The sequence below is a fragment of the Xiphias gladius genome, chromosome 15, assembly GCF_016859285.1.
Source record: "Xiphias gladius isolate SHS-SW01 ecotype Sanya breed wild chromosome 15, ASM1685928v1, whole genome shotgun sequence".
Classification (NCBI taxonomy): domain Eukaryota; kingdom Metazoa; phylum Chordata; class Actinopteri; order Istiophoriformes; family Xiphiidae; genus Xiphias; species Xiphias gladius.
The window spans coordinates 21,079,462-21,095,761 of record NC_053414.1 but is presented as its reverse complement, the minus strand read 5'-3'; the positions used below and the strand labels follow the sequence as shown (position 1 = coordinate 21,095,761).

The 16,300-nt window shown below is 41.0% G+C and overlaps 1 protein-coding gene and 1 non-coding gene across 6 annotated transcripts in view; one reads left to right on the top strand and one right to left on the bottom strand.

Annotated features, from left to right (window-relative positions):
* Positions 1–745: 745 nt before the first annotated feature.
* On the bottom strand, positions 746–827 carry trnas-aga. Its single transcript has one exon. It is a non-coding gene; the product is annotated as a tRNA-Ser (tRNA).
* Positions 828–2,001: 1,174 nt separating this feature from the next.
* LOC120799754 (nucleosome-remodeling factor subunit BPTF-like) overlaps positions 2,002–16,300 on the top strand; it is a 47,003-nt gene continuing 32,704 nt past the window's right edge. For 4 of the 5 annotated variants that reach the window (XM_040145093.1, XM_040145092.1, XM_040145094.1 and 1 more), the window contains exons 1-8: positions 2,002–2,811; positions 5,682–6,504; positions 9,471–9,522; positions 9,774–9,942; positions 11,634–11,885; positions 14,166–14,369; positions 15,385–15,567; positions 15,954–16,129. In XM_040145093.1, the coding sequence (XP_040001027.1) occupies positions 2,238–2,811; positions 5,682–6,504; positions 9,471–9,522; positions 9,774–9,942; positions 11,634–11,885; positions 14,166–14,369; positions 15,385–15,567; positions 15,954–16,129 (2,433 nt within the window). In that variant the 5' untranslated portion in view covers positions 2,002–2,237. The remainder of the gene's footprint in view (positions 2,812–5,681; positions 6,505–9,470; positions 9,523–9,773; positions 9,943–11,633; positions 11,886–14,165; positions 14,370–15,384; positions 15,568–15,953; positions 16,130–16,300) is intronic. The other variant, XM_040145095.1, reaches the window with a different exon arrangement.

The following is a 16,300-nucleotide window of genomic DNA, read 5'->3' as shown; positions in this document are numbered from 1 at the left end:
TTAATATTTGTAAATCTGTCAACTTGACTGGCTACTGGCTTTTCCACAGGAAAGCCTTTTACGATCTCGTATCCATGAGAAAACTGTTAATCCATGTGTGACTTTTTTATTTTTATTAAAAGATTAAGATCAAATACAAGCGTAATGAATCAGTGTTGGATGCATTGAAGGTAGTGTTGTGATTTCTGTAAACTAATAGTGTAACACTAAAGGTGAATAATTCATATCAATATTTTAGTACTTTAGTAGTACTAGTAGTAGTAGTATTAGGTCCTTGAATGCACTAAACATTTGGAAGAACAACTATGATTCTTCGAATCCAAAACTGCTGTACAGGAACACACCTCTTGCCCGATTCGATAACTGAAAATCTGAAATACAGATTACCTACAGTAAAACATTGGGACTTTTTATTTGCGGGGTTACAAGGGCAGCAGTATGGAGTCAAAATATGTGTACAAGAAGTCCTGCAGAAATACACTAAATGTAAACGCAGACCTAATCCATCAGCTAACAAGTGGTGCAAATTGTTATTTAGATGGAAAAAAAATGTTAGGTTTCTATTTATTTATTTGTAGATTATAGTAACGTTTAGCAAACCAAAGATAGTTGTCAGCCACAGAGTACGAACTTTACTGTTGTATAGCGGTTGCAAAAACCATTGCTTAATCAATTCATTCATTAGCTGGTGGTTTTTTAATAGTTGTTTCCAACCGTTGCGCCGGTCACCGACAAAAAGAAGCTGCGTTGTCGGCAGGATTCGAACCTGCGCGGGGAGACCCCAATGGATTTCTAGTCCATCGCCTTAACCACTCGGCCACGACAACATCTGGTATTGCCTACCCTAGACGTCGCAAATCAATATAAATTTATCCGCAGACAAGAATTACTGTGGCGCTGATTCGTGTAATTGTACGGCGATAACGTCAAAATGAGTGATTTCCTTCTGTTTTACAGGCCAACTAGCTACTTGGGCTGTTGCTAAAGCAGCTAGCCAGATTTAAAAAAAAGCAAATAAAATCAGTGACGAATCTCAAAAAATGATATAAGTTCTAAATTATTCTACCACATCAAGTCAAAACCAGAGGCTAAGACATATTAAAGGCAAGAGTGGATGGTGTCGCCGGACATCAGATCACGGTGTCGCACCTCTAAACTTCTGGCTTAAATGTTATTGTGGGCTACATTGTTAAAATAGATTATAGAGCATGTTTGTTCAGCAGGAGCTCAGCATCGCTCTTGCTATTTTTCAGTTAGGTTAACTGAACTGGCTGAACGGACCGAAAATGGAGCCAGGTTTCTTTGGTAATTATTAAGAAGTAAATTTAAAGCTACGTAAAAAAAACACTTGGCTAAGAAGTAATTTGCAGCAGTTTCCAGATTCCCGCAATTTTAAACCTGAAAATATGTGTGCCGTTGACTTATACTACGACTTATTTTGGTTCATGTAATAGTGCTCAATGTCGGACGTATGCTTATCTTCTCGTCTCGTTTTGCTGTGACGACGATGGCGACAGGGCCGAAAAGACCGAGGGTGTTTCACTGAATACACTCGACCCACCTGTGACCAAAACCACCCCTGCAGGACAGGCTAGCGCTAATAAGATACTATTGGCGGACAGCGTTTGCATGGATAACCAATTTTATGAACTAGCATGGCAAGTACGTCTATTGTAGAATAGAGAGTCACGTGACCTCGTATGTACTCAGCCCTCTTAGTGTTAAGTTAGAGAATAAAAAAGCACTTCCTGTTCTGTTACAGTGGACTCATTAAAAAGCAAACATTTAAAGCTCGTTCGTTTTTGGATTATTTAAATTGTCACCGTGGACACAAATAGTGCATGCAATTGGATCTTGTGCTTATGTGCTGTACGCCACGGTATTTGTAATTAACGTTTTATTTTTTTTTTATGTTTGCCATGCTTTTGCTTTGAGGCAAATGCGCTCTATTTCCGGTACAACCACCGTATGTGTGCAGCTTGACGCTGCTCTGGGGCCTGCTGTGTTTTCAACGGAGGGAGACCCGAGAGGAAAAATGGCGTCTGTAGGCGACCCGGAGCGGGACGCTGGCCATTCAGTTTGAGCTTTCCGCCCTGAAATTGAGGCCGGGGCTTGGTGGGGACTTCTCGGGAACCGTCGCCAGATCCATTGGTTTTTTTCTGCCCATTTTTTCTCCGGTGTGAGCGGCTCGTTTAAGCACCGAGATTGAAGCGGAACAGAAGAGACTCTCTCCTACAATGAGGGGGAGAAGAGGAAGGCCGCCCAAACAAGCAGCCGTGATGCGGGAAGGTTCACCCGGGCCAGTCCGCGGCTCTCGGGGCGGCAGGAATAGAGGGATGCGTGGACGGGGAAGAGGCAGAGGACGGGGTCGGGGACGGGGGGGAAGTGGCGGCGTTTGCGGCACTGGTTCAGCAGAAGTGGATACAGAAATCTCCGGCCGAGAGAACTTTAATTCGTCCCGGGGCCGCAGGAAAGTTGGAGCCTCCATCACGGCGGCGGCCGCGGCATCGCGAAGCAGAGGAGGCAGAGGGAGAGGCAGGGGGTCGAGAGGCGGCCGCGGCAGCAGAGGCGGAGTGAGGCGGCCTCAAACCAAGGTGGTCTACGACGACAACAGCGACGAGGAGGATGATAATTTAAGCTACAGGTCAGACGAAGATGAACTCCTGAACGACAACCCTTCGTCGGATCTCGAAGAAGAGGAGGCCTTGGGAAACGACTCTGACTATCTGGAGGAACTACCATATGATGATGATGCCAGCTACTGTACCGAGAGTAGTTTTAGGAGCCACAGCACGCTCGGTAGCACCCCAGGTACGTTCGTTTGCAAGTGCACGCACTTTAGCAAACCAGGTTTGCATTACTTAATGTGTGCATATTATTTTTAGCCCAGTACAGAAACCAAGCCGCATTGTTCAAAATGGAGCTTGCACTCAGAAACAGGCCTTTGTTTACCGTGTGCTCTGTTGGCCGCTGGCTTGCAGATTTGCTCCACGCTTCAACCGGCTCTCACGTTTTTAATTTTTGTCGGATCAGCACATTTTTTTGTTGTCAATTTATAATGAAGGATTCGTGCCTTTTTTTTTTTTTCCACTGGACTTTTTTCATGCGCGTCCTATTTAACGTGTTTCACGCACACTGAGAGACAGGATGTTTGGAATACGTTTGCTACTTTCCATTCATTTCATTCATTCAGGATTTCTACTTATGCAAAAGCATATGAAGTCCACTTTCTACGATGGTAAACTACGCTCCACCAAAACACGTTGTCTGTAAACATTGTTTCCCATTGGTCTCGGATTGACAGTTCATAGTTCGTTTTCTAAAGCTGTAGTAGTTAATTAAAGTGTTACCCGTTAAGTAAATTATCATTGTACTGTTTTTAATGCACATATATATACACACACCTACATATATATATGTGTATATATGCATATGTATATATATATATATGTATATATATATATATATATAATATAATGTGTGCCTTTCCCAGCTCGATTTCTGAAGACATATTTCAGTTACATAATCCTGCTAAATGAGTTTGACAGGCCTCTGTTATGAAGAGAAGCGCTTTTTTTTTTCACTTGTTGCAAACATCTCATTACAATAATACGCGGTGCACCGTTACCATAGTAACCACTCGTATGTTTATCAGGTGAGCAAGTTAGATCCATCACGTTCCCAATTATGAACAGTCATGTTAATAAAGTCGTGTCTGCAAAAATATATGGAAACATCGTGTTATGTAAAGTAATACACTGGATGTGATGCGCCAGCCCCTGGAAGTAATTGAAAATAGGAGTAGAAAAATAGTTGGGTGACCCAGACTTGAGTGTGTTGTGCATTCACAAATGTGCTTTTTCTTTGAAACAAAAATGTTCTCTGGAAGAAGAAAAAACATTTGAATATAGATTTCATTTCTTGATTTTTTTCGCCCTATAACGCTTCACAACGCTCTGGTCAGGCTTAGTTGCAATTTAAGTGGTTCATGGATTCCATACATACCTCTCAACTTCCAATGGCCAGGCCGTCTGCTTTTTCTAAAGACATGTGAACATGGCGGTATTGTGCAGCTGTGTCTGAGGGGTCTTTCATAAGACCGTTGGCGACAGACAGACATTACTGTGCTTTCACTGTCATGGGCACATAGGCACATATATCAATGCTGTTTTCAAACACATCGCAGACCCATACACTTAACACTTTCGCATACAAACCCCGTGTTTGATGCCGAATAATGAACCCATCGTCAACCCTGTTTGACCCATTCATACCATACTGCTGTCACAGGTTAATCCCTGGCCATCACCATTCATGAAACAGCCGTCTCTGCTGCTGTCAAGGCATCACTGTTTCTCTGTTAACACATCACTACTAAATCACTGAATCATACTAACCCTAATACAAATAAATTTGCTAAACAGTAAACAACTTCCAATTTTGTCAGATGTAACGGTTTACAGCGGAGATAAAACATGACAGACAGTGGGTGCCTTTGATACTTTTATTGGATTGTTTATTTGGTCTTCTTATAAAAAGTGAATGCAGCAACCTACACTCTACAATGATGTTACAGAATCTGTGAGATTGAGAAGAGTTCATGATAAAGCTAGAAGCGCACAGCATTATCTACTATGTAAAGCTAATTTTATAAGGAGTAAATAGTAACAGTATACCAACATTATTATGATTATAGAAATGTTTCTTGGCTCTTTCATAGCAAAGCCAAGCTGTGTCAGACAAGTATGTAACCCTGCTAAGGAGCAGCTTCATTTGGCTAGGTCAGAGGAACCTGGATAGACCCACTCAGATCAACCGGAAAATTCAGGCAGAGGCAGGTTTATAAATCGATTTGGATTATCTAGATTATTGTCTTGGGACGAGAATGTTCTTGTCTAACTTTAAAAATTCACTTCCACAGTGTCACACTGTGTTACAAATAACCCCATTCGCATCAGCACTAGCTTGTGCTTACCCCAAATTAGACGTTCCACTAGTCCTATGTAGTATTTGGAGGGTACAGCATGTCAAATTTACTTGGTATATTGTTATTGTATCCTTTTTCTTTTTTCTTCTTCTTTTTTTTATATAATAACAGGATTTGGAGCTTTGGGCTCCAGAAGTACACTGGTGGCACTTTTTGGTACCTCTTGGGGGATCCCTAAGTACCACCAGGCAAAGTGAAAGAGGGAATCTACCCAGATTGTTCTGACTCTCCCCAGGGGTACCCTCCCAGTGCCTGTATTGCTGCAGGCGGTGTACTGTTGCAACATCAGAGAGTACAGTTCAGTGAGACACCAAGGATGCTAATAAGTGCAGGCATTAGGTTGCAATGACTAATGGTAAACATAAGGTGAACAGTATAACTCATTCGAGTTTGGTATACTGTATGCATCTAATGAAAATGCACATAGTTGCCACGTTTGAACATTTTGCGCTGATTCAAAGCAGCAATAGGCATTTCATTGTGCAGACACATTCGTTTTCTGTTAAAATAGCTGTATTTTAAATGCTCAGACTTATTGTCTATTAACTTTTCATTCATTGTAAAGAGTTGACAGGCAGCACAGAGCGCTTGAAGTGGTTAATATACACATCTCCTTTTCATTTTTTTCCCCCTTTGTTTATGTGCTTCCCTTCTCTCCCTCCTCTCCTGGCTCTTTTCTTTTCACTTCTCACAGGCCGGAGAAGGAGTCGGGCAATGCAACCGCGGTCCCCCATCCTTGAGGCAAAGGACATTCCTCCCTTGGAGCTTCCCAAGTCCTCCGAGGACCTACTGGTTCCTACCTCACAGCTCCTCAATGTGTCTGCCGTCTACGAGGTCCTCCGCAACTTTGGCTCAGTGCTGCGGCTCTCTCCGTTCCGCTTTGAGGATTTCTGTGCAGCACTGGCCAGCCAGGAGCAGTGCACACTGCTGGCAGAGACCCACATCTCCCTGCTCAAAGCTATTCTCAGAGAAGAGGACACTTCCAATACCACATTTGGTCCTGCTGACGTCAAGGACTCCGTTAACTCCACTCTGTATTTTGTGGATGGTATGACCTGGCCAGAGGTGGTGCGGGCGTACTGTGAGAGTGACCCGGAGTACAGGCATATTCTGCCTTTCCAGGAGGGTGAGGATTACCCATATGAACCATTGGACAGCAAAATAAAAGTTCTTCAGTTTCTGGTGGACCAGTTCCTGGCAACCAATATTGCCCGGGAGGAGCTAATGTCAGAGGGGGTGGTTGCCTACGATGACCACTGCAGAGTGTGCCATCGTCTTGGTGACCTGCTGTGCTGTGAGACATGTTCAGCCGTTTACCATCTGGAGTGTGTGAAGCCGCCATTGCAGGAAGTGCCGGAGGATGAGTGGCAGTGCGAAGTGTGTGTAGCACACAAGGTACCCGGTGTTGCAGACTGCATCCCAGAAGTTCAGAAGAGCAGGCCGTTTATCCGTCAACTGCCAGTCGGCTACGACCGACACCACCGCAAATACTGGTTCCTGAACCGCCGCATTGTTGTGTGAGTATTCATTTATGCTCCAAGATTATTGCAAAGGACACTAGAGGGGTCAGTGCCAGTGACTTAATCTTGTTACAGTCAGTTACAAGTTATAAGTCAAAGTTACTAAAATATCCAAATATCACTCAAACATTTGATTAGGACTGACTGTGTGAAGCAGGTGTATTTGATGGGTCCTTGCCAAAAAAGTAGCATAGTAAAAATACACTCCCAACACACAACCAACACGCACAGTTGTCCAATTTCCTTGATTTTATGTCGTCATAGGCTAAAAGAAGTATTTTGGCTGTGAGGGTAATCAGTGGAAAAGCAGTGTCCTTTTTAAAGCAGCTGATTCTGTTATAGCAAACTTGTGGTCATGAATGTCACAAACCATCTGCATATACAATTATAAACAAACACCAGAAGGAGAGATATCGCCACTCATCCCATAATTTCCTTTCTGCTCATTCCTGTACTGTGATATATTCGATGTGATACAATATATACTGAAGCTGCCATCTGTGCAGCTGATGTACCACGTTATTTGTGGGTCAGTTTACTTTGTCCCAAGCTGTTTTCTGAAGACTGGCCATTGTGAGATTTGTTATCATCTTGAGATACACCATACACTGTAACAAAGTCTGTGAAGCTCTGTGTGGTTGGCTTTCCAGCCTCCTTGCTAATCCAAGGCATTAATAAACCCCATTTAATACAAGAGAGAATTACTTTACTGAACATGTATTCAACCTGCGTTTTGACCCCCCTCCATTCATGATTCATAATACACTATTGCAGGACTATTACAGTAAACAAGTTCCATATGCTGTGTTTCAAACTGTTATGTAGCTGCAGACACTCTGGAAACAAGATACAGGATTGTATATTTTGTCACTGCTGACAGTTGTCAGTGGCAGAAAACTAATGAGCTCTTAGGTGTAAAGTTAAACATACCACAAGATTGATTTATTGCATGCGTGTACAGGTCTGCATGTTGGTAAGAACTGCGATTTAACTGCATCCCTCCATAGGATTCAACATAACCTGACCATCAGCAGTATTGGTCCTATACGTTAGTAAATTATCTTGGTATTGAGCAGTCACAGATGGTACGTGTGCTGGGTCAGCAGCAGCAGAAGGCCTGCTACATAAACCATAAAGGAGCATGAATCACCTGAACAATATAGGATTTTAGAGGGTAGGTGGTAGGTGGTTTGTCATTGCTGCATTTCTCTCTCTCTCTCTCTCTCTCTCTCTCTCTCTCTCTCTCCTTTTATGCTTCGTACTGCTCACCAAATTGGCCCCCAGCAGGTTCTGATCTTCAGTGTCTCTTCAGAGATTCAGAGGCTGTGTGTGTTTTTGCAAACAAGGAATGTGCATTGGAAAAAAAGTGTGTGACTGGATGTATTTCCACAAAGTTAAGGTGTTTGTGCGTGTGCGCGTGTGTTTGTATGCATGAAAGAAATTTGCCTCTAGTGAAGTCCTGGAAGGATGCTGAATAGACCCTGGTGTTACATGGCCTCAGACTTCACAGTCCCTGGGTATTGACCATGCTGTGCAAAAAGCTGTCAGACATGCCACTCTCTAGCTGCTGCTACATAAACTCAAGTCTCCTAGTGATGATTAAGGATTATAAGCAAAATGCAATTTAAAACATCTAAAAAGATTTATGACTAAGTAGTTAACATTACATTACATTAATATTTTTTCCCCATACATATCAGTATCAAAAAATATGTTTAATGTTGTGATATTGATTTTAATTTTATCACTCAGTCCAACTCACGAAGATTATTATTATTATTATTATTATTATTATTATTATTATTATTATTATTATTATAATAAAACGCTGCTATTGTTGGATTTGTTTGATACAGTACGTTGCCTTAAAATCAGTTGATTATTCTCTTCAACACCATGGACAGCCATCGTCTCCAAGATGCTCCTAACAGCCAAGCGTGTGCACTGGCTCTGAACTGCAGTTGTTATTTTCGGGAAAAAAGTTTAAAAATAAAACGCTTGTAGAAAACACTCCTAACCTGTAAGATCAGTTATTATTGAGAAATCATCGTAAAGGGACCTGTCAAAATCAAGTCAGCCGTGTGACTGTAGCACTTGTACATGTATACTTTAGTTCTTAAACAAATACTTTACAATTTCAACATATACACACTATACATCTGTCACATGCAATAATAGTGTGTTTGTCTAAAGTATGTAAAATATGCCTCCCAAGTCAGGCATACTGCTGTCATTTTACATACTGAGGAATGAGCCCAGCAGACCTACATGAGAAACACTTTGAAGAAAAATTGAAGAATTCAGAATCTGGTCGACAGTTTTACGATGTGCAAGATTCTTCATTGGATCTATTCTCCTTCATTTCCCACTGGGACCTTAATTTTTTTTCACAGCTGTTCACACCTCCTGTTTTTAAGTTGTGTAGTCGATGTTAAGTATATTGCCTATGATAAGAAAAAGACAGCATTGTCACCACAGAGAGATGAAAAGAGGCTTTTACATTTTTGCAAGGTCCACTTTGTTGTTGTTGATGAATCAAGCAGGCTAACTGTAAAATGAACATTTATAATGGGTGGATCTTCTAGGCAAAATGACAGTCCAGTATCTTGGACACTTCAAAAAAAATTTGCTAGCATAGTAAATACAATGTTGCCTCTGATTATATATTTTTATATTATTTGGGTTTTTTAATCGGAGATAATACACATAAATTGACATCAAAGTGATGTAAATGTTGAGCTTTAGACAAATAGCTAATTCTGCATACCCTGATGAATTTGATGTGAAAATTGAAAGAGAAATGCATCTACTGACAAGAGAGAGGACAAACAATTATTAAAACACATATAGCTGCAAAATACCATACAGAAAGCAAACATATGTCTTACCCCTCCCTGTTGGGTCTCCTAATTTTTACCAATTTTTTTTTCTCCTTTCCCTCCTCTCTCATCTCTCCCCTACAGCGAAGAGGATGGTGAGCAGGAGAACAAAGCCATCTGGTACTACAGCACCAAGGTAAATGGGACTCATCTTTTTCTCCAACTATGGTTGTATGCTCGTTACACAATCAAATTTAATACTTTTGTTCTTCCTCCCTTGTTCCTCTATTTTTGATTCCTTTATATATGTATCACAACCCTGTTATTTCTTTGAATTAACAAAATACATCCGAACATTCCCCATTTTTTGGCAGTACGGCCTTCATAACATTGACCTAATCTTGTATTGCACTTATTGAACTCCCCCCTAAACTCTGTCCTTCCCAGGTCCAGCTGGCTGAGCTGATAGATTGCTTGAATAAGGAGTACTGGGAGGTCGACCTGTATGCAGCCCTTGAGGAGATAAGGGATGAGGTGCACACGCATATGGACATCACCGAGGACCTAACCAGCAAGGCCCGTGGCAGCAACAAGTGTTTCCTTACTGCCGCCAGTGGTAAAGAGCTCTTAATTCTTTCTCCTTTTAATAAAGTAATTTCCAGAGATGCATTCTGTCACTGTGTTTAATATCGGATCAGAGTGGAAGAAAGATCTCTTTAAGCCCAAAGAATTTTTTTTTTTTTTTTTTCTTTTTCCCCCCCTTCACTCCTCTCCCTGCTCTCTCCCCAGTGCTCATGAATGCCACCCAGTCATAGATGGCTGGGCCATAGGAATCAACCCAGCTATTATGTAACCTTACTCTGGTCCCAGTCTGGCCAGTATCCAGCTCTTGAGCTTCCCTTCAGTCCCTCATCCCTTTCTTTCTGTCTGTGGGGTATCCACCAAATCCAAGTGTATGTTTTTGGCTTCCTTTGTCTGTGAAAATTATCCACTTGTGAGCTCATAGTCAGCACACCATGTTTATATCATTCAGTCTGCTGTGCAGTTTAGGTAAACTATTAAGTTTGGGGAAATAGCCCTATAATTTAAATGGTGCTGCACAATGTGTTTTTAACTTTTGATGCAACAGCCTGAGTGTAAACTCGCACTATTAAAGAGCATCCGCTTTGCACAGATAAGATAAGGGTTCTCACTGACAACAGTCTTTAACCTTTTTTTACCCCCAAGAAATAGGTAAGGGCTGCGCATGTGTCAGGCCTGCCTCTGCATTTGTAAATCAGTGTTTTTTAAACGATGGGGACAAGCTGGTAATTCCCGTTTTGTGTGCCATACATACACTCACACAAAGATTGACTTGATGAACAAAAACAACTTGACTTCAGAATCTTCCATGAGAGCTTTTGTCTGAAGGACAGATTCATCTCATTTGCATTTTTGGTGTTTCTACTTTCCCTTAGTGTTCCTTTTTTTCCCAACGATTTTAATTTTTCCGTCTGTTTTGTTTCTGTTATCATGCTCACAAACCCCTTCTTGGTGATTTAATGGATGGAATAGGATAATAAATTAAACAAAAGGTTACCACCTATTCTCTACTTTGTCCGTAATGGTACTACTTTCATAAAGGACTTCACAGTCTTCCACTGTGTAATAATGACCAACATGCTTTCTCCTCAGTATCACTGGAGGGACCAGTCTAAGACACGTCATGGTGTCACAAGAATGTAACTTTATAGTGGTGTTTTACACCAGGTTAAAATTTGAATTGCTCCAAGTCAACATCAGTGAGTGTGTATATTTTTAAAAAACATTTTACATGCAAATCAGTGTATGAACAATGTGTTGCTGACACCATTTGTGAAGTCTAAACAAGGAGTTCGGTTAGAAAGTAATTCCATATCTTTTCCTAGATTTGTGATTAAATAAAAAATTTCAAACATGCCATAATCTGGCCCCAAAAACACCTCATCTTTGTCTTTTAGTATGATACTATTTTTTTTATTCAGAAATGTATATTTGTTTTCATTTCCGAGAGATAGTTCATCACTGTTGAGTGACCAAGATCATTTTGTAAAGTGTGTTCTGATTATCTCGCAATATTATGCCTTTTTGGACATATTGTACTGTCAAATTGATTATTTTGTGGGTATTTTTTCTTGTTGTGCATCACTGATCACATCACTGAGTATGATTATCATGAAAACCCTCCTGTCAGTCACTTCTTCTTGGGGTTGTTATAGGCTTAGCCCTTCATTTCCTTTGTCTTACAACTATCGTATTGCCTCTTTGTCCTCTTCCTCTTTCATCCAGAGGAGATCCTGGAGCGGTTGCGGGCTAAGAAGGAGGAGGAGCTGGAGGAGGTGAAAAGACGAGCTGCTGAGGAGGCCCAGAAAGCGCGGCTGGAGAAGGAAAAGGAGGGGGTAGATGTGGAGAAGGAAGACAGAGACGTCAAGCTGAAAGACGAGGGACAAGAGGAGGGCAAGGTCAAAGATATGACAAAGGTGGAGGAGGAGACAAACGAAGAGGCCACAGAGGAGAAAAAGGATGGTGTCAAAACTGAAGGTAATTATGATGTTTATTTTTTACAGAATACTCAGAAAAACATGACCAAATATGTAGCCAAAAGTAATGATGAAAATAGCATAAAAAAGGTAACATCGAACCTGAAAAGCTGTTTTTCGAACTCTCAGTGCCTTCACTCTATTCTGTTTTCAAGCCCTTGGGGGAAAAAGGACATCATCACGAAAGTGTAATTAGTTATTGATTTAAGAATCAAATCTGCAGTTATTTGGCTGCTGGAGCAAGTAGAAATGCTGTCCTCTTTTTCAAGAGTTTGGCATTTACACGGCACATCTGTTAATTTATATCGGTGTCTTGCTGGCTATGTAATACCCAGTGCAATAAACAGGCTCTTGTACAGAATAACTAGATGTATTACATTTGCAGCAGTAAAAAAAAGCAAACTTCTCAGCGTAATCGAATTGAGATTAAATTTTACAGGTTTGGTAATAAGCCTTGTGAGCATAATGAATATAAATGTCTATATGTATTCCCATAAATGCATGATTGCATTAATCTTAAAAAGCAAATTTAAGTAACCCTAAAAGTTAAGATACATTTTTAAGGTAATATACAGTTCTGCTCATAAATTTACATACCCTGTCAGAATTAGTAATATGTTTATCATCCTTTAAAAAAAAAACATAAGTGATCAGGCAAAATACTTTTATTTTTAATGGGATTTAAATTAAAGTATAGGGCATAACAGAATAGCACAATCATTTAACAAAAAAGCAATAAAGAAAATAATGAGATGGTCCCTGTTCAAAAGTCTGCATACCCCATAGTTCTTAATACTGTGTATTGCGACCTTTAGCATCAATGATGTCTTTTGTGATAGTTGTGGATCAGGGCCATGAATTTTTTCAGGTGGTGTCGCTGCCCATTCTTCTTAGCAAAAAGCCTCCGGGTCCCGTAAATTCTTGGTTTGTTTTGCATGAACTGCACCTTTGAGTGGCTCAATGATACTGAGCTCAGGAGACTGTGATGGCCACTCAAGAGCCTTCAATTTTTTCTGCTGTAGCCACTGAAGGGTTGACTTGGCCTTGTGTTTTGGATCATTGTCATATTGGAAAGTCCAAGTGTGTCCCATGCGCAGCTTCAGACTGATTAATGCAAATTGTCCTCCAGTATTTTCTGATGACAGGCTGCTTTCATCTTGCCATCAATTTTGACTAAATTCCCTGTGCTGCTGTAGCTCACACACTCCCAAAACATCAGAGATCCACCTCCATTCTTCAGAGTATGGATTGAGTCCTTTTTGTCATAGGCCTTGCTGACTCCTCTCCAAACATAGCGTTTATTGTTGTAATCGTAAAGTTCAATTTTACGCTTATTACTCCAAGTGACTTTGTTCCAGAAGTTTTGAAGCCTTTCAAGGTGCTGTTTGGCAAATTGTTAGCGGGCTGTTGTGTGGCGTTGGCGCGGCAACTTGATCCTGCAGCCCGTTTTTGTTCAAATACCACTTTATTGTGCATCTTAAAAAAGCCACACCACTTTTTTGCAGAGAAGCCTGGATTTTCAGCTGAAGCCTTTTTGGGTTTTGCATCCAGACCAATTTTCCTGGCAGTTGCGGTCTACCTGAACGTGGCTTGATATCAACAGAACCCATATTTTCCACTTTTATAAGAATTTGAATACTATTGATCGGCATTTTCAAATCTTTGGATATCATTATTTATCCTTTTCCTGATTTATAAAGTTAAGCTACCTTTTCTCACAGGTCCTTTGACAATTCTTTTGTGAGTCAAGCTCTGCATGAAAGGGGGCAGGGGAATCTTAAGAGAAGAGAAACACATTGACTGCTGTATTTATACTGGAAGTATATACTGTGGAAACTTACCATTAATAACCATTTAAACTTGTGTGTATATTATCAGACCAAACATTCATGAGTATGTAAGTTTTTGATCAGAGCCATTTGGGTGATGTCATTTATCATTATGATTTAAAAAGGGCACACACAATTATGTGATTATAAATGGCTTCACCTTTGAATAATTTTCTGCATGATCAGTCATATTTTCTGTAAAAATTGCCAATTTTTCACAAACTCTGCTAGGGGTATGTGAATTTATGAGCACAACTGTATGTAGCTTTTCCAACAATGTCTGAAATTAAATGAATTATTTTTTTTTTTTCACCTATTGGTGTTTGATGTCATATGATTTTGGGATTTGACCACATTTATCAGCCTCAACCATCATTGCTCCTCTCCAAGTTATATATGCAATATCAACTAAAATCTACAATATTTGCAACATTGCTGCTGTTCATCTGTAGTCGCTGAAGCTCCACCCACTGGCCAAGAAGGCAGTAGTGGCAGTAACTTCTCAGATGGACCGGTACTTCCAGCAACCTCTGCTCCAACACAAACCACCATCGTGAGCTCTAGCCTGGCCAATGAGGCTCCAAAGCCCCCGGCCTCCACCATAGAGGTTCGGATAGAGGGGTGTTCCCATATGGAGGTCTCTAACAACACAGAAGGTATACAAGGACATTTCAGGTTGAAGTTGCCCCCGTTAAGCTCATTTTGGGGATCTGCTTTACTGCCACAGTCTGCAACTTTACCAGATTGTGTGATGAATCTCATACCCCTAACATCACCTGTGATTTGTCTGTTCTACCATATACCCTCAGTGTTTTGATGTTCCTCCTGACCATTTCCCAACCTGCCTCTTCTTGCATGTGGCTGATTCCATCTGCTGGCTTTTGTGTTCAATCGTCCAGTTTCAGCTTTGAAACACTTTCAGCCATTCTGCACTTGAACTCTTAATTCCTCATGCTCTCTTTTTCTCCAAAGAGATTAGAAGCTGATTGCATCAATTGATTTGCAGTCAGATGGCATTGTCACTGCAATCAGCATGACTAGACAAACACAGCCTCAGTCAACTGAGGACACTGATCGCATTTCCTAGTTCTTATAAATAACTGTTCTTCGGCTGCTTGCTTGTAATCGGCGCCTTTTGATTAAATAGGTTTTGTGTTAAGGCAGTGCCTTTGTTGAAAAACTGTTCACTGATGACCTGCACATATTCATCCTTAAAAATTACAGAGCACCATTGGTTGTTGTGGTCAGTGTGGTCATCTGTGCACAAGCCTTGCCTTGCCCAGACTGGTCGCTCATTGCTTTCTCCACTTGAACTGGTTATTTGGTGCTTGCATTACACATGCCTTATCAGTAGAGGGAGCCACAGTCTCAGCTATTAACTATTTCAGTTCTTTGAAAAAAAAGTGTTTGTCTTCACTAAGACTGAGCTTCTATTTGTGCAGAACCTCATGTTTATTGGTCAGTGTTGACATCTTTGATGATACAATTTTGCTTTTTTTTTTTTTTTTTTTTCTAGTTCTGTAATTTCAGTGTGGGCTAACACCTTGCATTTTGCTGGGCAAACAATCCGTGAAAGATGTCTCAGATGATGACTAATGACAGCACAGTTGAGACATGCAAGTATCGTTTATCTAACGGTCAATGCTGTTTGTGATTTTCTTGTCTATGTAGCACAAAACCCATCATCAGATTCTGTCAGTGGAGATGGAATCCCTAGCCTGAGCCAGCCCTCCCAGACCAGCGAGGAGAACAGTAACAGCAGCGTGGGAGCTGGGGTCCCTCCCAGGGGCCCTGAACCACCAGACCTGGCTGACAAGTCCTCCCAGTCATCCCTGGCAAGCTTCGATGACACAGGTCTGACAAAAAACCATCATAATTAAATCTTCTTTTGTTGAAATGTAATAGCTATCCTCTGCAGTTATTTATATTACTGTTGGAAACTGTCCTTGCAACCCCTAAATGATGCCAGAAAAAGCTTTGGATAACTGTCTGCCATTCCATACTAGTCATCTACAGAACGTACATCCCAGTTAACAGGCCTTAAAACAGCCTAGCAGCACATTTTACATAGAAAGAAAAACATTACACATGTGCTCTGTGTTATGATATGAAATTGCTGTTAAGGGAGTTTCTCTTTCAATAATCTCTGCACATTATATCACCTTAATTCAAGTACAGTTTAATACTGTGTGTGACTTGCCTTCCTCCGTCTTTGACTGAAACGGGCATTGCATTTCCAGGGGACAGTAAAGACTCACCCAACGGTGAGACGACAGGTCTCAACAGTAAGAAGTCTTCAGCAACTCGCATGGTGACGCGACTGAGGAACCCAGACAGCAAGCTGAGCCAGCTGAAGAACCAACAGGTGGCTGCTGCGGTCCATGAAGCCAACAAAGGCTTTAAAGAGGGCAAAGAGGTGAGGACCATGGATGAAAATAATTCTGTTCTTTCAGACAATATATGAAAAATGTTTGCAAAGTGTCTAACACAGGTGCACTGGCAAGGTCAATGTATGTATTGAGATAAGAGCCTAAAGGAAGCACGGTAGATTTAACTGACTATTTTTTGCCTCATGAACATCATTCGT